Raw genomic sequence first — 23,399 nt, 5'->3', positions numbered from 1 at the left:
GTGCGACCGTTTAATCAATGGTTATTGTTGTTTTCTGTGCAGAGCAATGAAACTTTTCTCAGTGATTCATGTACTAAGATTTATTTATTTATTAATTTATTTTAAAACAACATATTAACATATCAACATATTAATTAACAACATATTAAACACTCACTCCCGGTTTCACAGACAAGGCGCTAGTCCTAGACTAAAAAGCATGTTTGAGCTGTTTTAACTAAAAGAAACTTGCTTAAAATATGTCACTGCCATTGTTTTGTCTCAAGATGGACACAAGTAATGTTTTTTTTTTTTTTTTATTCAAGTGAACGTTTATAAAAGCTACTTAAATATACTTATTGAACTAAGGTCTAATCCTGGCTTTAGGCTAAGCCCTGTCTGTGAAACCACGCCTACATATACAACAACTAACTGGCATGAAAGATTCAAAACATCAGAATCAGATCTAAAACAGATAAAAAAGGATAAATGTTAAATTTAAACTAAATAAATAAACTCCAAAATTATAATATCATTATCATACATTATAATATAAGGTCAAAGTAAAAGTATTATACACTGAAATAAGATTTTTTGCAATCATTTATTTAGTGTGAAAATTAGGAAAAATGAAGTTAGGAAAAATATTGAAACTCTTTGGTCTTTTTTGAGCGAGATGCTAACGGTCTAATCAGATTCAACGAACTATGCTAAGCTACGCTAAATATGGTACTGCCAGACCCGGAGATCGACTGAATGGATTCGAAAACTGTAAAACTCAACTGTTTAACTCTAGGGGAGTTGGAAAATGAGCCTATTTTCAAATAAAAGTGGAGGGTTCCTTTAAATAGCTTTTTTTAAGAACACAAAGAAAGGGAACAGAACAAAGAATCTAAGAGGATAAATAAATAAATAAAAAACACACCAAAACAAGTATTAATCATACATAATCATACAGTACATGAAAGATCTCATCATATCTCTTCAAAAAAGAAATGCATTTTTTGTTATTAATTATTCTTAGTGATTTGATTAAATGTTCACATAAAAAATCTATAAAAGTAGGTATTTCCTTAAGGAACCTTTGTTTGTAGATTTTTGCCACAAGGATAAGAAAGTTAACAGTATATCCTAAAGATTTTTTTTTTTTTCTACACTGAAATAAGATGGGGATCTGGCAACATTTGCATTCTACGTTCAACACAAAACGCGTCGCGTAAATTCTACCCAACACAAAACGCGTCCATTGTAAATGACGTAAAACACAATCTCCAAGAAGTGTGCAACATAGCCTGAAGTGGTAAATACGCTGTGGATAAATAAGGTGTCCACCCACTTTAGAAGATCGCTCTTTTCATCGTATCAGTGACAGGTAAATAAACAGATAGCGAAGAAATATGTCTAATACTCTTTGACGCACGCATAGTGAAAGTAATCGAAGCAAACATAATCCGTATACACACAGCTCAAGGCCTCTCCACGGCCATCAGCACAGCATAACGAGGCAGTCTCGCCTACTTGCTGTTTGACAACAAAATACTGAGAGAACACTGAAAATGTGTGAGTTATGGCAACAACAGAAAAGATAAGCATACTTTTTAATTGTAATGCTACAGTGGCCTGGTGGGTTTTCGTGTGTGTAAAAACCGTATATAAAACACAACCAGTTTTTAACACCAAATTTGACGCTATTTTTTGCAGCAATGAACTGGAACAAGGGAGGCCCGAGTGCCAAACGAGGCTTTGGATTCGGGGGATTCTCTCTTGCGAGTGGGAAGAAAGAGGAGCCTCCTGTTTCCCAGAAGGCCCACTCCGCATTTGGGAGTTCAGGACCATCAGGTGGATTTGGCAAGAATCAGCAACTTTCGTCTTTTTACAAAATAGGAACAAAACGAGCCAATTTCGACGAGGAGAATGCGTAAGTACTTAACATGTGACCACTTTTTTTAGTCCTCATTCGCTTTCATTGCTCATTATGACTAATTTCTCCTTTGGAGGTGGAGTAAATTAATTGGTGTTAGGTGAACGAAAGAGGCTATTACATTTAATGCTTGAAATGTATTTTTAGTTATTTTGAGGATGATGAAGAGGAGTCTAGCAGTGCAGATCTGCCATATATACCCGCCGAGAACTCTCCCACTAGAAAGCAGTTCCAATCTGGAGGTGGAGGTGGAGGAGGAGGAGGCTCAGACAGTGAGGATGACCCCCTTGATGCCTTTATGGCTGAGGTGGAGGTGAGAGCTGCGTTCCTGAACTGATCTCTATTAGAGCCAGCAGTGAACATTGTGGCTCTTTTGCTTTAATTTTTGTTCTTTTAATTCTTTTGACTTATTTCAGGACCAAGCAGCAAAAGACATGAAGAAACTTGAGGAAAAGGAAAAAGAGAAAAATATGGCCAAGTAAGATTCTGCAATTATTACAGAAAAATAAATAATAATTTTAAAACCATTCATCCAGATAATATTTATAGCAGAGAGGATGGGAATAGAAAATGGGGGTTTATGGGTAGAATATGGGTTTCCATGGGTGATTGAGCGAGTCGCAGGGAAGTTTTTTTTTTCTCCGCTTGTTTCTTCCAGGGGTATACGGGATGACATTGAAGAAGAAGATGACCAAGTGAGTGACCCTCTTGACGTTACTTCCGCCATCGTATCTTTGCCACAGCAATGGCTGTGCCCCACCCCCTTTCTATCTTTCTTTCTTATACTTTTATATATATATATATATATATATGTATGTATAGATCTACATCAGTTTACGGACTGGGCCATTAAAATGTGCTTTTGGTGATAAGGTATGTGCAGAGTAGGTCTGTAGCTTTAAATGCACTTATCACATTTGATTTCTAAAGATTCAAAGGTTCTAAGTCATTATCTATTTTCTTTAAAGGTTTACAGGTAGAGTGATTCTTCTGTGACTGAAATTTGAGAAAATATCAGTGACCAATTAAAATGTATTGCAATGTCATTGACGCCACATCAGTGCTGTCAGATATGTGATTTTGAATTGTTGGCGAGAACTTGCTATTTAATATTTGGATGACTTCTTGATATTCCAGAGCCCGCGGCTCTTTGTCTTGATCTAAAGCGTGGCTTTGCATTCTTTGCAGGAAGCATATTTCCGTTACATGGCGGAGAACCCAACAGCAGGGTTGACCCAAGAGGAAGAGGAGGAAGAAGTGGATTATGACAGCGATGGGAATCCCATTGCTCCTACTACCAAAAAGATTATCTTGCCCCTGCCCCCTATAGATCACTCAGAGGTATTGTTACTGCATCTCCCTACAGTAGTTGTTGGAATGATGTAATTTTGTAGGCTGGAAGTTTGCATCACCCTTGTTCCCTTAACCAAAAGCAATTTAAGATTTTTTTCATTAGCTTTTAGATTATTGCAGAAATAGTCTCTTTTTTGCCACTTGATAGCAACCACCATTTTCAAGACAAGTATAAGCTTTAAAAATAACAAGGGGTTATTGCTGATGTATTTTATGTCACAGAATAAAACCTCATTTCAGGCATTTAAAGGAACACTCCACTTTTTTAGAAAATAGGCTCATTTTTCCCTATAGTTAAACAGTTTGGGTTTGAAAACAGTAAAACTCTTCAGCCGATCTCCGGGTCAGGTGGTACCACTTTTAGCATAGTTCATTGAATCTGATTAGACCACTAGCATCCCGCTCAAAAATGACCAAAGAGTTTCAGTATTTTTCCTATTTAAAACTTGACTCTTCTGTAGTTACATTGTGTACGAAGACTGACGGAAAATGAAAAGTTGCGATTTTCTAGGCCGATATGGCTAGGAACAGTACACTCATTCTCAACTTTGCTGCCGTACCATGTGTGCCGCAGGTACAATGATATTATGCAGCGCCTTTGACCCCCTGCTTGGAGACATTTGTGAGAGACACTGCGTAATATTGCACCTGCTGCACCCATGGTACGGCAGCAAAGTCAAGTTTTAAATAGGAAAAATATCGAAACTCTTTGGGCATTTTTGAGCGAGATGCTATTGGTGTAATCAGATTCAATGAACTATGCTAAGCTATGCTAAAAGTGGTACCGACAGACACGGATATCGGCTGAATGGATTCGAAAACTGTAAAACTCAACTGTTTAAGGAGTTGGAAAATGAGCCTTTAACAGAGTGTTCCTTTAACAAAAATTAATTTAAAAAACACACTGATTTTGGAACAATCGAACTGGAATTAAAAAAAAAAAAAAATGCTAACTTGTTTCCAGGTTTTCGTATTCCTTCCTGCAGTTCTCTATTAATGAGCAAGGTCATTGTAGGTTATTCAATTTTTCAAATAAAAAAGCCCCTTTATGTTCTTTTAAAAGAAAAGTATGAGGTGTAAACAATGACTTTTTACCTCTCTTCTGTCTGTAGATCGACTATCCTCCCTTTGAGAAGAACTTCTATATTGAGCATGAGGAACTCAGCAGTCTGACTGGGGCTGGAGTGGTGGAACTGAGACAGAAGCTCAACCTGAAGGTCAATAGCAGCACACACAAGTACATACACAAATGATCATTCCCTTTTTTTCAACTAACATTAAAACATATTCCAAAATGAACAGGTTTCAGGTGCAGCCCCTCCTAAACCAGCTACCAGTTTTGCCCACTTTGGATTTGATGAACAGCTTATGCACCAGATCCGTAAATCCGAGTACACTCAACCAACACCCATCCAGTGCCAGGTGAGCTGTCAAACCCACCCACAAATTACCCTTTGTTGGTTTATGCTGTCATCAAAGTAGTCATTTTAGGCTTGTTTCTACAATAATGTGTGTGTTGTTACACTAGGGTGTTCCCATATCTTTGAGTGGTAGAGACATGATTGGCATTGCCAAAACCGGCAGCGGAAAGACGGTAGCTTTTATTTGGCCAATGCTGGTGCACATCATGGACCAGAAGGAGCTGGAGCCGGGAGAAGGACCCATTGCTGTGATTGTCTGCCCCACCAGAGAGCTGTGTCAACAGGTCAGTGAGAAAGAAAGCTCCTTCATGTTAGGGGAAGGTGTACGAGATGAATGAGGAAGGAGATGAAAAATAATTACTGAGCAAAAGAATTAAATATGTTTTTCTTACGAAGAAATCTTGGTCATGAATCAAGTTTTTGTATTGAATTTTGGGATTTTGCAATGCTTATTTTGCGGTTCAGATCCATGCCGAATGCAAGCGCTTCGGGAAGGTATATGGCCTCCGCTCAGTGGCAGTGTATGGAGGCGGCAGCATGTGGGAACAAGCCAAAGCTCTACAGGAAGGGGCTGAAATTGTTGTCTGCACCCCAGTAAGAAAATCTCATCTTTCGATACACAACCCCATTCAACTTGTTTCTGTTTATGAGAGGTGTTTCTTGGTTTGTCTTTTTTTCATATTAATATATTGTATGAAGATTTTATTCATATGTTTGCTCTTCTCACACAGGGTCGTCTGATCGATCATGTGAAGAAGAAAGCTACATCTCTGCAGCGAGTGACCTACCTGGTATTTGATGAAGCTGATCGCATGTTTGATATGGGCTTTGGTATGTGTGAAATGTCTTTTTTTTTCTCATTCATTTTTATTTCCTATTAAAAGCAAAGTCAAAACAGCAGTGCATTGCAGAATTGCTGTTTGTTCATTTTAGGTGAACTAACCCTTTAATTCAATACTTTGTTGACCACTGTCATCATGTCTTAAATCTGAGAGATTTCCATCCTTCCACTGAAAGTATGTTACGACCATCTAGGGGTCGGCCGCAACAGGAAGAGGAAGAAATGAGTCTCACTACCAGAGAGATTCCTAAAAGAAAAGATTTTATTTCTTACAGAGGGTTAGTGTCAGGGGCAGACAAGGCCAAAATAAACAAAAGAATCCTTTTTTTAAACCTCTACAATTCCTAGTTGAAAATAAAGAAAACAAAATACAGTTTAAACTTACCTATCTCCCTAACCAAAAACAATATAGAAAATGAGTACAAAAATAAAAATGGCGTCCAACCCCCTACATCCCTCGACTGGGCAAAGATATATACAAAAGTATTTACAGGTAATATTTAGAGAAGTCCGTAGCGAACAAAGCAGTATCAGAATCCAGTAATCGGTAGTCAAACAGGCGTGATTTGAATAAACAAGAAATAACAACAAACAAAATACTTCAGTCAGTCACACTCACAAATACAGACTCCAAATAATCACTCACAATCAATCTCTCTGGCACGACACTCTAGACTAACAAACGATACGAAGCAATGATGAGATAGGTTACGATCAACGACACGATGGCACAATGATGGCCTCTTCAGTGTGTTTGGGGCGGTCTTTATATTCAGATCAGGTGAGGAGGAGAACCAATCGCAGCCTCCAACAGGTTATCACAAGCCACGCCCATCTGTAATACAAACATGCAGGCACATACACAGAGAGAAAAAAAAAAAACACAGGACAACAGGATGGGATGAATGAATAAATAACTTCTGCTCATAACAGTATATTACACCAAAAAAAGCTTCAAACTGTCCACAAAGACTGTTTAATTCAGTCTACTTAAAGGGATAGTTCACCCAAAAATGAAAATTTGATGTTTATCTGCTTACCCCCAGGGCATCCAAGATGTAGATTACTTTTTTTCTTCAGTCGAACGCAAATTATGATTTTTAACTGCAACCGCTGCCGTCTGTCAGTCAAATAATAGCAGTGATTGGGAACTTGAACAATAAAAGTCGAAAAAACTGATGTCTTAATACACGAAACGATCGGTTTGTGCGAGAAACCGAACATTATTTATATAATTTTTACCTCTAATACACCACTATGTCCAACTTCGTTCAGCTTCCTGTTAGTGAGGTCAAAAAACGCGTTGTGATGACGGAAGTGATGTCTCGCCCATATACTTCAATGAGCGTGAGACATCACTTCCGTTGTCAGAGCGCGATCAGACCTCAGTAGCCGGAAGCTGAACGAAGTTGGACATAGTGGTGTATTAGAAGTAAAACATTATATAAATAATGTTCGATTTCTCGCACAAACCGATCGTTTCGTGTCTTAGGACATCAATGTGCCGTCACGAGCCGCAGGGTTTAATTTGGATTTGTCTATGGAAGTTTTTTCAACTTTTATTGTTCAAGTTCCAAATCACTGCTATTATTTGACTGACAGACGGCAGCGATTGGAGTTAAAAATCATAATTTGTGTTCGACTGAAGAAAAAAAGTCACCTACATCTTGGATGCCCTGGGGGTAAGCAGATAAACATCAAATTTTCATTTTTGGGTGAACTATCCCTTTAAGAGACATGATCACTTATATGGTCAACAGGTTTAATTTAGGCTTATTCACATATGGAGGGCATTTTTGTTGACTGCGCAAAGCTGTTCAAAATAAAACATCATGCAAGGATTAGTGTGTCACAGAAGATATTCCTGCACTCAGCTCCTTAGCAGTTTTAGATGTTTTTTTTTTTTTTGTGCTGTTACAATGAGGGTGAGTAAATAATGATAGAATTTTGGCATTTTGGGCTGAACTATTCCTTTTAAGAAACAAAAGTACAATTGAGCTGCCTTGTCTTGAATTGAATCTGCATTATACAGAATACCAAGTGAGATCCATTGCCAGCCACGTCAGACCTGATCGACAGAGTAAGTGTCTTTCATATTCATATTATTGTGCTGCCTTAAAGCATTTCTATTAGATTTCAGCTTGACTCCATCCAGTACTCACAAGCTTTTCTTGACCTCTGATCTCTCACAGCTCTCTTATTCAGTGCAACATTTCGGAAGAAAATTGAAAAGCTGGCACGAGATATTTTGATCGACCCCATCCGTGTTGTGCAGGGTGACATAGGAGAGGTGCGGCCCTTGTTTCTTATACAAGAATTTGTGCTTAGTATTTGAATAAGTCTGTTTAAACTTGTTTTCTGATCCTCCCAGGCTAATGAAGATGTCACTCAGATAGTGGAGGTACTGCTGTCTGGGAAAGAGAAGTGGGGTTGGCTGACGCGCAGGCTGGTGGAGTTTACCTCCGCTGGCTCAGTGCTGGTCTTTGTCACTAAAAAGGCTAACTGCGAGGAGCTGGCTACAAATTTGAATCAGGAAGGTTATAGCCTGGGACTGCTCCATGGAGATATGGATCAGAGTGAGAGGAACAAAGTAATTGCTGACTTTAAGAAGAAGAATCTGCCCATATTGGTAGCTACTGATGTTGCTGGTTAGTGTTACTTATTTCTGCATCTGTTCAGGGAACTATTTTCAATTTGTGTACTTTTTCCCTTTATTATAAATATGTTTTCATTCAAATTAATTTTCTCTTTCATTTCTCAGCTCGCGGGTTGGATATTCCATCTATCCGTACAGTCGTGAACTACGACGTAGCACGAGACATTGACACACACACACATCGAATTGGTAGAACAGGTCGTGCAGGAGAGAAAGGTGTAGCTTACACCCTGCTCACCACTAAAGACACTTCATTTGCTGGTGACCTGGTTCGCAATTTAGAGGGAGCCAATCAGAGTGTTTCAAAGGACCTGATGGACCTGGCAATGCAGGTAAAACAACATCCTGTGCACAATATACATTTTTCATAGTGCATGTTTCATTGCTTTTTTTCACTAACTTTGCATTTACTTTTTTTTTTTTTTTTTTTTCCTTTCCTTCTTCTTTAGAATCCCTGGTTCAGGAAATCCCGCTTTAAGGGTGGGAAAGGGAAGAAGATAAATATTGGAGGTGGAGGCCTGGGTTACAGGGAGAGACCTGGCCTTGGATCTGAATCTACTGTTAGTTTGACAATATTATGTAATTTATTTAAAAAATATTTATCATTTCAACCCCCCCCCCATGATTTTCCATAGGGCCTAGTTATTCCTGTGTTTGCAATTACAAGCAGGAACCAGAGCTAATTCATTGTTAATGCATTTATTGTTACATCTTACATCAGGAGCGCAGTAGTAGTGGCGGTGCTGCTCTTGGTAACTATGAGGCCTACAAACCCTCAACTGGAGCCATGGGAGACCGTATGTCTGCCCTGAAGCAAGCATTTCAGGTAAAACAAACAAAACAAACAAACAAAAAAACACTCTTTGCCACCATTTTTCAGTATATCAAGTATCAGTATACCATTTTTTCAGTATACCATTTTTCTTAGCCATCATGTTTTTCAGTATAGATATTGTTGGATGTATCATTCTATGGAGTTTGTTAAACATGATCTTGCATTCCTTCAGGCTCAGTATAAAAACCACTTTGTGGCGGCATCTGGTGTTCCACCTAAACTTACCACAAAGTCCAGCAGCTCTTCTGGGTGGACCAGTGCAGGAAGTCTAAGCTCTTTGCCTTCAGGAGCACCTGAGGGGCCTGACAGACCCCACCTGCCCTACTCGCCAACGTCCTCTTCCTCATTTTCCTCCATGGCGCCGCCCCTGCCCTCAGCTCAGGCACCAAAATGAGTGGCTTCAGTAGCGCGGGCTCCCTGAGCTCAGTTTCAGACTCTTACTCTAGCTCTTCTTCAAAAGAGGGGTCCCGTAGCGATAGGAATGCTGACGACAGGGGTCGTCATGGAGATAGTCATTATCGTCATGGTGATAGGCATAGTGGGGTAGACCGTGATCGCTACGGGGAAAGGGACCGCTACAGTGACAGAGATCGTCATGGCGATAGCCGAAACGGTGAAGGGAGCCATAGGGACAGAGAGGGACGGTCAGAACGAGATGGAGGGGAAAGGTCAGGGACTCATAAGGACAGCTTTGCAGTTCCTGATCCTCCCAAACGTAAGAAAAGCAGATGGGATAATTAAAGTGTATAAGATAAAAGCAGTCAACTGTTCTTATATCAGAACACACAGCTGACCCAGTCTCCCCAGCGGTGTCTGTCTTTTTGTTTGTTTAAATAAATCCATCCCAGACTGACTGTTTCAGTCATTTAGAGCTGTGAATTGGCAGGATGAGTAACCAAATGCATCTTGAGCCCAAGCGTTGTGTTAAAGTAGATACTTGTTCAGTGGCAGACAAGTTGTTTCTTTCTGAAGAGACTAATAGGATGAGAAAATGTTGACTCTGACTGTGTAACATGAAAAATATTCTGATTTCAAGTAGTTGAATACTTTACTGTGTGCTGATTCACAGATATTTGTGAACTATATATTTTCTTTAAGACTCAGCAGTGTGTTTTAAAGTGTGCTATGTCATGTTTCATCTTTTTTTTTTAAGTTCTTAAATGTCCATTAATGAGCTTGTGTTTTGTTCATACCTGTTAATATTTTAAATTCAGTTTTAGTAGACTCTTCAGATTGTATTTTGGTGCTGACTAGCATATAGTATAGTTCAAGAAGGAATGACGTCTACAATAAATTCACACACACAGTCTGATCAACCTAATCATAACAGTTGTAATGGGAAAAAAACATATCAGTGAATCTATAATAAAATGTTTGATCTTGCATTCCTTTGGTTCTGAACTAAACTGCTCAATTTCAGTCCCTTGAAGATTGTTGATGTGAGCAAAGAATGTTTTTTACAATCTAAACCTGACTATAAACATACTAATCTTTATTATCTTGGATACTGTAGTGTACAATTCTGTATGTGGCTATGTTTCTGAATCAATAAAAGAGGAGGATGCAAAGGATGTTTGTCGTGTCTGTCATTTTGATAAAATAAGCAATCATTTGGTTAAGCTACTATTACAGCATGCCTGTATATGGTACTTCATTTTACTCTGATTAATAAAGAATCAATGACTTTCACCTGTGACATACTGATTGAGTAAATTGGCAGGTGCAAAGACAAAACATGCTTGTGGAGTGAGGTGGAGCCATGCTGATTTACATCTGTATAAATATGAATGGCAGCACCCTAATGTATCATTGAAACAAGCTTAGCAATAATGGGGTTTTGGCAGGTTGGATTTGGATTGGTGTTTGTTCTTGCACTTGGATTTTCTGAAGGACAATGGAGAGCAAGAGCAGCACACAATCTGAGTCCAACCAAGCTTAGGCCAAGGGCATTAGCTCAAGTTTTTCAACAAGCTGATTCTAGGAAGTCTTTGGTTCCCAATAATCCTGTATTTGCACCACAAAGGTTTCCTGTTCAAACACCAGCCATGACCAACTTTGGAAACCCTTCTCAAGATCTTCTGGGTGTTCAGTCAAAAGAGCTGTTGCAGGGTCCAGTGGCAAAACTGATGTGGAGCTTTCCAAGTCTACCAGAGGAACCACGGCAGCCAGACATTCCCTTCGAGCTGCCGCATCCTATCCCTCCCAACAGTGTAGCGGCTCAGTGTGGAGAGAATTCAGTATATGTGGAAGTGAAGGAGGACTTCTTTGGGACGGGGCGTCCACTGTTGTCCTCTGCTTTTACACTGGGAGGCTGTGCTGCAACTGGAGAGGATCCTTCTGCTCAAGTGCTCATTTTTGAGTCTGAACTGCATGGATGTAGCAGCACATCAACAGTAGGGCTCTATTTTGATGTTATCATAGGTATTTTGAACTGTCCCTGTGAGTGATGTTTGTTCTTTTTAGGTGACTGAGGATGAGCTTGTCTATACATTTAACCTAATCTACACCCCACAAGAGGCTTCCTATGGTGTTCCTATTGTCAGGAGCAGTGGTGCGGTGGTTGGTATTGAGTGTCACTATCCAAGGTGAGGACTAGTTTAATTCAGGCTCACTGGATGTGCTAATCCCACCATTTATGGACATAAGATGACTGCTTGTTTAACTCTTACAGAATGCATAATGTGAGCAGCAATGCCTTGATGCCCACTTGGATCCCATATGCCTCAACTAAAGTTGCAGAGGAAGTCTTTGTCCTGTCCCTCAAGCTCATGACTGGTTGGTGTAATCCAAACCGGTTTGTATCATGCCTGTGCATTTGAACCTGTGCTAAGACTCTTTCTCTGCAGATGACTGGACTCTTGAGAGGCCTTCTAACCAGTACTTCCTGGGTGACCTCATAAATCTTGAAGCATCAGTGCATGTGTACAACCATGTTCCTGTCCGTGTGTTTGTGGACAGCTGTGTGGCTACTGCAGCCCCTGATGTCACTTCTGTCCCCAGATACTCCTTCATTGAGAATAATGGGTAAACTGTGCAACATGTTTCCCACCAGAAGTGTTGTAGGATGTCTAACTGTGTTTTGTCCCCAGGTGCCTAGTTGATGCTAAGCTCACAGGCTCCAGGTCTCACTTTATGCCCCGGACTCAAATTGACAAGCTCCGGTTTCAGCTGGATTCGTTCAGGTTCCAGCAATTGGACAGTGGACTGGTATGTCTGTATGTTGTAGTTGTGCAGATCCTTGTATGAATTGCTAGCATGGTGCACAAACAATTTGTCTCTGCAGGTCTACATTACTTGCATTGTGAAGGTGGCTGCAGCATCCGCTCCGACAGCACCCGAACAGAAAGCTTGTTCATTCTCTCCTAATGGGTATGTTGCCCACTAGATCAGTGTACAGGTAAATTGGCAGTTGTAAATTTTTAATTGAGGGTTTGTCTTGTCAGTTGGGTGTCCGCAGATGATTCTGACCAGGTGTGTGGCTGCTGTGACTCCACTTGTGGCATCAGAAGTGCAAGTGATCAGCTGCTTACAGGTATGGACTAACTCTGATAACTTGTTGTCATGCACCACTTTGGTTCTCACTACTCTCTTGTTCCTCAGGTCTACAATGGGAAAAGGCATCTGTTGGCCCCATCAATGTGAAGGAATATGGCTACGGCCAAAAATAACTGGAAATGCCATGTGACTTTTGGTGACTTAATAAAAAGTGGTCTTAATAGGCTTGTGATTTTGTCTTTACTTACACAAACACTTTGCTTAATTTCTATCCAGTTTGTGGCTTCACTGCTGTTCAGATACCGCAAGCCCTTTACTACTGGCTAGTGTGACGAAGTTTTGCCTGGCCTGTGACAACACTAAACAGCATTTCAATGGCTGTCATATGCTTACTGGAGTTGTTTTTAGGGCCCAAGACACTGGGCTTTTTTTCCTCCCCATGTCATCCTGGCGTTTTTGGGAGCCTTAACGTGCTCAAACTCTTGGAAATTGGCACATGTTGGAGTCTGTGGCCATTAGGAGGCTGCAAAGGATGACCTGGGTGTGGCAGGGGGGTTATATATCAAACATGCTTGCATGTATTTGAATGGAACTTGGTACACAGACCTCATTGGGCCTAACAACAACTTTCATGCTCTAAGTTATACACCAGCTCAACAGGAAGTCAGCTATTATGGATTGCCTGAAAAACACATGCTCTAGAATTTGATTTACTCCTTGGCAACAAATTTATGGCTTTTTTTTTTTTTTTTTTTTTTTTTTAACTTAGGCCTCCAATGAACACAAAGCTTATCACATGGCTGTGATTTATTGTTGTCTGTGTCCCTCTCTGTACTTGTTTTGACTACTTGTGAGGACCAAATGTCCTCACTTATTGAGGAATACTTTCACAACCCACTAGTGAGGACATTGCTGGTCCACACTATTTTAAAAGGCTTCTAAATCAGCCAAAATATGTTTTCATCTAGTGATGGTTATGTTTCTGTGCTGGGTAGGTTTAGGAGTAGGGGTTGGGTTAGATGATAGAAAATATCATTGACCTGATATAAAATCAATGGAAGTCTATGCAATTTCCTCACTAAGATGGCAATACAAACCTGTTTACCCATTTTTTTGATGAACTTATAGAAATATTGAACCGCAAATAACTTCACACATTTGAAATTGAACCGTGACATATCACTATTCAGACAGGACTACTTTTCAAATGTCATTTGAGTTACAATTATTACCAACACCTTTGATTTCATGTTCTGATTCATACAAAACTTAAATCTTTTTTTGTTTTTACAGAGGAGAGTGTGTTTTTTAGACATGGGAATTATAGTTATGTGCTGTGTTTGCAAACATCATGTACAATGCATGTCTTTAAATTAATTATTTATTGATATAATTCAAATTGATTCAAAATCAATATTTGAGTAAATTTCACTTGATTTTATAAAAGTGATGGTTAAAATATAGTTGCATAAGTGAGCAGAAACATTTTGACATGTACCTTACTATTACCTGAGACTGATATTAAAATTGTCTATGCACTGTGGATATGGAGATCTGCATGATGAGATGGTAAGAGATAGACTTGTGGGTCTGACAGACAAGAGGCTGTCGGAACAGTTGCAACTTGACCCTGAATTGTCTTGAGAAGGCTGTTGTTCGAGTTTGACAGAGTGAACAAATAAAAAACAAGAACTGCTCAAGTCAAACTTCAAGGGTGAAGAACAGCTGGATAGTGTGCAGACTAAACAGAACAGTAATGTGAAATTAAAACAAGTGAGGCTACAATATGGACAGCTGGCAAGGAAATCACCTCAGGTAAGACCTAGAAAGCGGACATTGTGTACAAGATGCGGAGACACAAATGGCCACAATCTGCAGCGATACCCTGCAAGGGATGCGATATGTAATCGTTGTCATAAAAAGAGGAGGAAGTAGTGGATTACGACAGCGATGGGAATCCCATTGCTCCTACTACCAAAAAGATTATCTTGCCCCTGCCCCCTATAGATCACTCAGAGGTATTGTTACTGCATCTCCCTACAGTAGTTGTTGGAATGATGTAATTTTGTAGGCTGGAAGTTTGCATCACCCTTGTTCCCTTAACCAAAAGCAATTTAAGATTTTTTTCATTAGCTTTTAGATTATTGCAGAAATAGTCTCTTTTTTGCCACTTGATAGCAACCACCATTTTCAAGACAAGTATAAGCTTTAAAAATAACAAGGGGTTATTGCTGATGTATTTTATGTCACAGAATAAAACCTCATTTCAGGCATTTAAAGGAACACTCCACTTTTTTAGAAAATAGGCTCATTTTTCCCTATAGTTAAACAGTTTGGGTTTGAAAACAGTAAAACTCTTCAGCCGATCTCCGGGTCAGGTGGTACCACTTTTAGCATAGTTCATTGAATCTGATTAGACCACTAGCATCCCGCTCAAAAATGACCAAAGAGTTTCAGTATTTTTCCTATTTAAAACTTGACTCTTCTGTAGTTACATTGTGTACGAAGACTGACGGAAAATGAAAAGTTGCGATTTTCTAGGCTGATATGGCTAGGAACAGTACACTCATTCTCAACTTTGCTGCCGTACCATGTGTGCCGCAGGTACAATGATATTATGCAGCGCCTTTGACCCCCTGCTTGGAGACATTTGTGAGAGACACTGCGTAATATTGCACCTGCTGCACCCATGGTACGGCAGCAAAGTCAAGTTTTAAATAGGAAAAATATCGAAACTCTTTGGGCATTTTTGAGCGAGATGCTATTGGTGTAATCAGATTCAATGAACTATGCTAAGCTATGCTAAAAGTGGTACCGACAGACACGGATATCGGCTGAATGGATTCGAAAACTGTAAAACTCAACTGTTTAAGGAGTTGGAAAATGAGCCTATTTTCAAAAAAGTGGAGTGTTCCTTTAACAAAAATTAATTTAAAAAACACACTGATTTTGGAACAATCAAACTGGAATTAAAAAAAAAAAATGCTAACTTGTTTCCAGGTTTTCGTATTCCTTCCTGCAGTTCTCTATTAATGAGCAAGGTCATTGTAGGTTATTTGATTTTTCAAATAAAAAAGCCCCTTTATGTTCTTTTAAAAGAAAAGTATGAGGTGTAAACAATGACTTTTTACCTCTCTTCTGTCTGTAGATCGACTATCCTCCCTTTGAGAAGAACTTCTATATTGAGCATGAGGAACTCAGCAGTCTGACTGGGGCTGGAGTGGTGGAACTGAGACAGAAGCTCAACCTGAAGGTCAATAGCAGCACACACAAGTACATACACAAATGATCATTCCCTTTTTTTCAACTAACATTAAAACATATTCCAAAATGAACAGGTTTCAGGTGCAGCCCCTCCTAAGCCAGCTACCAGTTTTGCCCACTTTGGATTTGATGAACAGCTTATGCACCAGATCCGTAAATCCGAGTACACTCAACCCACACCCATCCAGTGCCAGGTGAGCTGTCAAACCCACCCACAAATTACCCTTTGTTGGTTTATGCTGTCATCAAAGTAGTCATTTTAGGTTTGTTTCTACAATAATGTGTGTGTTGTTACACTAGGGTGTTCCCATATCTTTGAGTGGTAGAGACATGATTGGCATTGCCAAAACCGGCAGCGGAAAGACGGTAGCTTTTATTTGGCCAATGCTGGTGCACATCATGGACCAGAAGGAGCTGGAGCCGGGAGAAGGACCCATTGCTGTGATTGTCTGCCCCACCAGAGAGCTGTGTCAACAGGTCAGTGAGAAAGAAAGCTCCTTCATGTTAGGGGAAGGTGTACGAGATGAATGAGGAAGGAGATGAAAAATAATTACTGAGCAAAAGAATTAAATATGTTTTTCTTACGAAGAAATCTTGGTCATGAATCAAGTTTTTGTATTGAATTTTGGGATTTTGCAATGCTTATTTTGCGGTTCAGATCCATGCCGAATGCAAGCGCTTCGGGAAGGTATATGGCCTCCGCTCAGTGGCAGTGTATGGAGGCGGCAGCATGTGGGAACAAGCCAAAGCTCTACAGGAAGGGGCTGAAATTGCTGTCTGCACCCCAGTAAGAAAATCTCATCTTTCGATACACAACCCCATTCAACTTGTTTCTGTTTATGAGAGGTGTTTCTTGGTTTGTCTTTTTTTCATATTAATATATTGTATGAAGATTTTACAAAGCAGTATCAGAATCCAGTAATCGGTAGTCAAACAGGCGTGATTTGAATAAACAAGAAATAACAACAAACAAAATACTACAGTCAGTCACACTCACAAATACAGACTCCAAATAATCACTCACAATCAATCTCTCTGGCACGACACTCTAGACTAACAAACGATACGAAGCAATGATGAGATAGGTTACGATCAACGACACGATGGCACAATGATGGCCTCTTCAGTGTGTTTGGGGCGGTCTTTATATTCAGATCAGGTGAGGAGGAGAACCAATCGCAGCCTCCAACAGGTTATCACAAGCCACGCCCATCTGTAATACAAACATGCAGGCACATACACAGAGAGAAAAAAAAACACAGGACAACAGGATGGGATGAATGAATAAATAACTTCTGCTCATAACAGTATATTACACCAAAAAAAGCTTCAAACTGTCCACAAAGACTGTTTAATTCAGTCTACTTAAAGGGATAGTTCACCCAAAAATGAAAATTTGATGTTTATCTGCTTACCCCCAGGGCATCCAAGATGTAGATGACTTTTTTCTTCAGTCGAACGCAAATTATGATTTTTAACTGCAACCGCTGCCGTCTGTCAGTCAAATAATAGCAGTGATTGGGAACTTGAACAATAAAAGTCGAAAAAACTGATGTCTTAATACACGAAACGATCGGTTTGTGCGAGAAACCGAACATTATTTATATAATTTTTACCTCTAATACACCACTATGTCCAACTTCGTTCAGCTTCCTGTTAGTGAAGTCAAAAAACGCGTTGTGATGACGGAAGTGATGTCTCGCCCATATACTTCAATGAGCGTGAGACATCACTTCCGTTGTCAGAGCGCGATCAGACCTCAGTAGCCGGAAGCTGAACGAAGTTGGACATAGTGGTGTATTAGAAGTAAAACATTATATAAATAATGTTCGATTTCTCGCACAAACCGATCGTTTCGTGTCTTAGGACATCAATGTGCCGTCACGAGCCGCAGGGTTTAATTTGGATTTGTCTATGGAAGTTTTTTCAACTTTTATTGTTCAAGTTCCAAATCACTGCTATTATTTGACTGACAGACGGCAGCGATTGGAGTTAAAAATCATAATTTGCGTTCGACTGAAGAAAAAAAGTCATCTACATCTTGGATGCCCTGGGGGTAAGCAGATAAACATCAAATTTTCATTTTTGGGTGAACTATCCCTTTAAGAGACATGATCACTTATATGGTAAACAGGTTTAATTTAGGCTTATTCACATATGGAGGGCATTTTTGTTGACTGCGCAAAGCTGTTCAAAATAAAACATCATGCAAGGATTAGTGTGTCACAGAAGATATTCCTGCACTCAGCTCCTTAGCAGTTTTAGATGTTTTTTTTTTGATTGTGCTGTTACAATGAGGGTGAGTAAATAATGATAGAATTTTGGCATTTTGGGCTGAACTATTCCTTTTAAGAAACAAAAGTACAATTGAGCTGCCTTGTCTTAAATTGAATCTGCATTATACAGAATACCAAGTGAGATCCATTGCCAGCCACGTCAGACCTGATCGACAGAGTAAGTGTCTTTCATATTCATATTATTGTGCTGCCTTAAAGCATTTCTATTAGATTTCAGCTTGACTCCATCCAGTACTCACAAGCTTTTCTTGACCTCTGATCTCTCACAGCTCTCTTATTCAGTGCAACATTTCGGAAGAAAATTGAAAAGCTGGCACGAGATATTTTGATCGACCCCATCCGTGTTGTGCAGGGTGACATAGGAGAGGTGCGGCCCTTGTTTCTTATACAAGAATTTGTGCTTAGTATTTGAATAAGTCTGTTTAAACTTGTTTTCTGATCCTCCCAGGCTAATGAAGATGTCACTCAGATAGTGGAGGTACTGCTGTCTGGGAAAGAGAAGTGGGGTTGGCTGACGCGCAGGCTGGTGGAGTTTACCTCCGCTGGCTCAGTGCTGGTCTTTGTCACTAAAAAGGCTAACTGCGAGGAGCTGGCTACAAATTTGAATCAGGAAGGTTATAGCCTGGGACTGCTCCATGGAGATATGGATCAGAGTGAGAGGAACAAAGTAATTGCTGACTTTAAGAAGAAGAATCTGCCCATATTGGTAGCTACTGATGTTGCTGGTTAGTGTTACTTATTTCTGCATCTGTTCAGGGAACTATTTTCAATTTGTGTACTTTTTCCCTTTATTATAAATATGTTTTCATTCAAATTAATTTTCTCTTTCATTTCTCAGCTCGCGGGTTGGATATTCCATCTATCCGTACAGTCGTGAACTACGACGTAGCACGAGACATTGACACACACACACATCGAATTGGTAGAACAGGTCGTGCAGGAGAGAAAGGTGTAGCTTACACCCTGCTCACCACTAAAGACACTTCATTTGCTGGTGACCTGGTTCGCAATTTAGAGGGAGCCAATCAGAGTGTTTCAAAGGACCTGATGGACCTGGCAATGCAGGTAAAACAACATCCTGTGCACAATATACATTTTTCATAGTGCATGTTTCATTGCTTTTTTTCACTAACTTTGCATTTACTTTTTTTTTTTTTTTTCCCTTTCCTTCTTCTTTAGAATCCCTGGTTCAGGAAATCCCGCTTTAAGGGTGGGAAAGGGAAGAAGATAAATATTGGAGGTGGAGGCCTGGGTTACAGGGAGAGACCTGGCCTTGGATCTGAATCTACTGTTAGTTTGACAATATTATGTAATTTATTTAAAAAATATTTATCATTTCAACCCCCCCCCCCCATGATTTTCCATAGGGCCTAGTTATTCCTGTGTTTGCAATTACAAGCAGGAACCAGAGCTAATTCATTGTTAATGCATTTATTGTTACATCTTACATCAGGAGCGCAGTAGTAGTGGCGGTGCTGCTCTTGGTAACTATGAGGCCTACAAACCCTCAACTGGAGCCATGGGAGACCGTATGTCTGCCCTGAAGCAAGCATTTCAGGTAAAACAAACAAAACAAACAAACAAAAAAACACTCTTTGCCACCATTTTTCAGTATATCAAGTATCAGTATACCATTTTTTCAGTATACCATTTTTCTTTGCCATCATGTTTTTCAGTATAGATATTGTTGGATGTATCATTCTATGGAGTTTGTTAAACATGATCTTGCATTCCTTCAGGCTCAGTATAAAAACCACTTTGTGGCGGCATCTGGTGTTCCACCTAAACTTACCACAAAGTCCAGCAGCTCTTCTGGGTGGACCAGTGCAGGAAGTCTAAGCTCTTTGCCATCAGGAGCACCTGAGGGGCCTGACAGACCCCACCTGCCCTACTCGCCAACGTCCTCTTCCTCATTTTCCTCCATGGCGCCGCCCCCTGCCCTCAGCTCAGGCACCAAAATGAGTGGCTTCAGTAGCGCGGGCTCCCTGAGCTCAGTTTCAGACTCTTACTCTAGCTCTTCTTCAAAAGAGGGGTCCCGTAGCGATAGGAATGCTGACGACAGGGGTCGTCATGGAGATAGTCATTATCGTCATGGTGATAGGCATAGTGGGGTAGACCGTGATCGCTACGGGGAAAGGGACCGCTACAGTGACAGAGATCGTCATGGCGATAGCCGAAACGGTGAAGGGAGCCATAGGGACAGAGAGGGACGGTCAGAACGAGATGGAGGGGAAAGGTCAGGGACTCATAAGGACAGCTTTGCAGTTCCTGATCCTCCCAAACGTAAGAAAAGCAGATGGGATAATTAAAGTGTATAAGATAAAAGCAGTCAACTGTTCTTAAATCAGAACACACAGCTGACCCAGTCTCCCCAGCGGTGTCTTTGTCTTTTTGTTTGTTTAAATAAATCCATCCCAGACTGACTGTTTCAGTCATTTAGAGCTGTGAATTGGCAGGATGAGTAACCAAATGCATCTTGAGCCCAAGCGTTGTGTTAAAGTAGATACTTGTTCAGTGGCAGACAAGTTGTTTCTTTCTGAAGAGACTAATAGGATGAGAAAATGTTGACTCTGACTGTGTAACATGAAAAATATTCTGATTTCAAGTAGTTGAATACTTTACTGTGTGCTGATTCACAGATATTTGTGAACTATATATTTTCTTTAAGACTCAGCAGTGTGTTTTAAAGTGTGCTATGTCATGTTTCATCTTTTTTTTTAAGTTCTTAAATGTCCATTTATGAGCTTGTGTTTTGTTCATACCTGTTAATATTTTAAATTCAGTTTTAGTAGACTCTTCAGATTGTATTTTGGTGCTGACTAGCATATAGTATAGTTCAAGAAGGAATGACGTCTACAATAAATTCACACACACAGTCTGATCAACCTAATCATAACAGTTGTAATGGGGAAAAAAACATATCAGTGAATCTATAATAAAATGTTTGATCTTGCATTCCTTTGGTTCTGAACTAAACTGCTCAATTTCAGTCCCTTGAAGATTGTTGATGTGAGCAAAGAATGTTTTTTACAATCTAAACCTGACTATAAACATACTAATCTTTATTATCTTGGATACTGTAGTGTACAATTCTGTATGTGGCTATGTTTCTGAATCAATAAAAGAGGAGGATGCAAAGGATGTTTGTCGTGTCTGTCATTTTGATAAAATAAGCAATCATTTGGTTAAGCTACTATTACAGCATGCCTGTATATGGTACTTCATTTTACTCTGATTAATAAAGAATCAATGACTTTCACCTGTGACATACTGATTGAGTAAATTGGCAGGTGCAAAGACAAAACATGCTTGTGGAGTGAGGTGGAGCCATGCTGATTTACATCTGTATAAATATGAATGGCAGCACCCTAATGTATCATTGAAACAAGCTTAGCAATAATGGGGTTTTGGCAGGTTGGATTTGGATTGGTGTTTGTTCTTGCACTTGGATTTTCTGAAGGACAATGGAGAGCAAGAGCAGCACACAATCTGAGTCCAACCAAGCTTAGGCCAAGGGCATTAGCTCAAGTTTTTCAACAAGCTGATTCTAGGAAGTCTTTGGTTCCCAATAATCCTGTATTTGCACCACAAAGGTTTCCTGTTCAAACACCAGCCATGACCAACTTTGGAAACCCTTCTCAAGATCTTCTGGGTGTTCAGTCAAAAGAGCTGTTGCAGGGTCCAGTGGCAAAACTGATGTGGAGCTTTCCAAGTCTACCAGAGGAACCACGGCAGCCAGACATTCCCTTCGAGCTGCCGCATCCTATCCCTCCCAACAGTGTAGCGGCTCAGTGTGGAGAGAATTCAGTATATGTGGAAGTGAAGGAGGACTTCTTTGGGACGGGGCGTCCACTGTTGTCCTCTGCTTTTACACTGGGAGGCTGTGCTGCAACTGGAGAGGATCCTTCTGCTCAAGTGCTCATTTTTGAGTCTGAACTGCATGGATGTAGCAGCACATCAACAGTAGGGCTCTATTTTGATGTTATCATAGGTATTTTGAACTGTCCCTGTGAGTGATGTTTGTTCTTTTTAGGTGACTGAGGATGAGCTTGTCTATACATTTAACCTAATCTACACCCCACAAGAGGCTTCCTATGGTGTTCCTATTGTCAGGAGCAGTGGTGCGGTGGTTGGTATTGAGTGTCACTATCCAAGGTGAGGACTAGTTTAATTCAGGCTCACTGGATGTGCTAATCCCACCATTTATGGACATAAGATGACTGCTTGTTTAACTCTTACAGAATGCATAATGTGAGCAGCAATGCCTTGATGCCCACTTGGATCCCATATGCCTCAACTAAAGTTGCAGAGGAAGTCTTTGTCCTGTCCCTCAAGCTCATGACTGGTTGGTGTAATCCAAACCGGTTTGTATCATGCCTGTGCATTTGAACCTGTGCTAAGACTCTTTCTCTGCAGATGACTGGACTCTTGAGAGGCCTTCTAACCAGTACTTCCTGGGTGACCTCATAAATCTTGAAGCATCAGTGCATGTGTACAACCATGTTCCTGTCCGTGTGTTTGTGGACAGCTGTGTGGCTACTGCAGCCCCTGATGTCACTTCTGTCCCCAGATACTCCTTCATTGAGAATAATGGGTAAACTGTGCAACATGTTTCCCACCAGAAGTGTTGTAGGATGTCTAACTGTGTTTTGTCCCCAGGTGCCTAGTTGATGCTAAGCTCACAGGCTCCAGGTCTCACTTTATGCCCCGGACTCAAATTGACAAGCTCCGGTTTCAGCTGGATTCGTTCAGGTTCCAGCAATTGGACAGTGGACTGGTATGTCTGTATGTTGTAGTTGTGCAGATCCTTGTATGAATTGCTAGCATGGTGCACAAACAATTTGTCTCTGCAGGTCTACATTACTTGCATTGTGAAGGTGGCTGCAGCATCCGCTCCGACAGCACCCGAACAGAAAGCTTGTTCATTCTCTCCTAATGGGTATGTTGCCCACTAGATCAGTGTACAGGTAAATTGGCAGTTGTAAATTTTTAATTGAGGGTTTGTCTTGTCAGTTGGGTGTCCGCAGATGATTCTGACCAGGTGTGTGGCTGCTGTGACTCCACTTGTGGCATCAGAAGTGCAAGTGATCAGCTGCTTACAGGTATGGACTAACTCTGATAACTTGTTGTCATGCACCACTTTGGTTCTCACTACTCTCTTGTTCCTCAGGTCTACAATGGGAAAAGGCATCTGTTGGCCCCATCAATGTGAAGGAATATGGCTACGGCCAAAAATAACTGGAAATGCCATGTGACTTTTGGTGACTTAATAAAAAGTGGTCTTAATAGGCTTGTGATTTTGTCTTTACTTACACAAACACTTTGCTTAATTTCTAT

The 23,399-nt window shown here is 40.3% G+C and overlaps 3 protein-coding genes and 1 pseudogene across 3 annotated transcripts; all 4 read left to right on the top strand.

Annotated features, from left to right (window-relative positions):
- The first annotated feature begins 1,236 nt into the window (after positions 1–1,236).
- On the top strand, positions 1,237–10,566 carry LOC137017583 (ATP-dependent RNA helicase DDX42-like; annotated as a pseudogene).
- Positions 10,567–10,835: 269 nt separating this feature from the next.
- On the top strand, positions 10,836–12,674 carry LOC137011766 (zona pellucida sperm-binding protein 3-like). The gene is made up of 8 exons (XM_067374916.1): positions 10,836–11,399; positions 11,470–11,591; positions 11,678–11,781; positions 11,853–12,030; positions 12,096–12,213; positions 12,290–12,375; positions 12,450–12,538; positions 12,607–12,674. The coding sequence occupies exons 1-8, from the start codon at positions 10,836–10,838 to the stop codon at positions 12,672–12,674; spliced, it is 1,329 nt and encodes a 442-aa protein (XP_067231017.1).
- A 1,360-nt stretch (positions 12,675–14,034) lies between these two features.
- Positions 14,035–20,792, top strand: LOC137004486 (ATP-dependent RNA helicase DDX42-like). Its single transcript, XM_067364856.1, has 13 exons — positions 14,035–14,070; positions 14,427–14,519; positions 15,650–15,754; positions 15,840–15,959; positions 16,066–16,242; positions 16,424–16,611; positions 18,119–18,219; positions 18,332–18,429; positions 18,511–18,787; positions 18,901–19,127; positions 19,242–19,352; positions 19,516–19,620; positions 19,802–20,792. Exons 1-13 carry the CDS (start codon positions 14,035–14,037, stop codon positions 20,369–20,371), a joined length of 2,208 nt encoding a protein of 735 aa, XP_067220957.1. The 3' UTR covers positions 20,372–20,792.
- Positions 20,793–21,461: 669 nt separating this feature from the next.
- LOC137011759 (zona pellucida sperm-binding protein 3-like) lies at positions 21,462–23,300 on the top strand. The gene is made up of 8 exons (XM_067374902.1): positions 21,462–22,025; positions 22,096–22,217; positions 22,304–22,407; positions 22,479–22,656; positions 22,722–22,839; positions 22,916–23,001; positions 23,076–23,164; positions 23,233–23,300. The coding sequence occupies exons 1-8, from the start codon at positions 21,462–21,464 to the stop codon at positions 23,298–23,300; spliced, it is 1,329 nt and encodes a 442-aa protein (XP_067231003.1).
- Positions 23,301–23,399: the final 99 nt, after the last annotated feature.

Source organism: Chanodichthys erythropterus, chromosome 3, assembly GCF_024489055.1.
Source record: "Chanodichthys erythropterus isolate Z2021 chromosome 3, ASM2448905v1, whole genome shotgun sequence".
Lineage (NCBI taxonomy): Eukaryota > Metazoa > Chordata > Actinopteri > Cypriniformes > Xenocyprididae > Chanodichthys > Chanodichthys erythropterus.
Note: the sequence above shows the minus strand (reverse complement) of the source record. Positions and strands in the feature narration are given on the sequence as shown.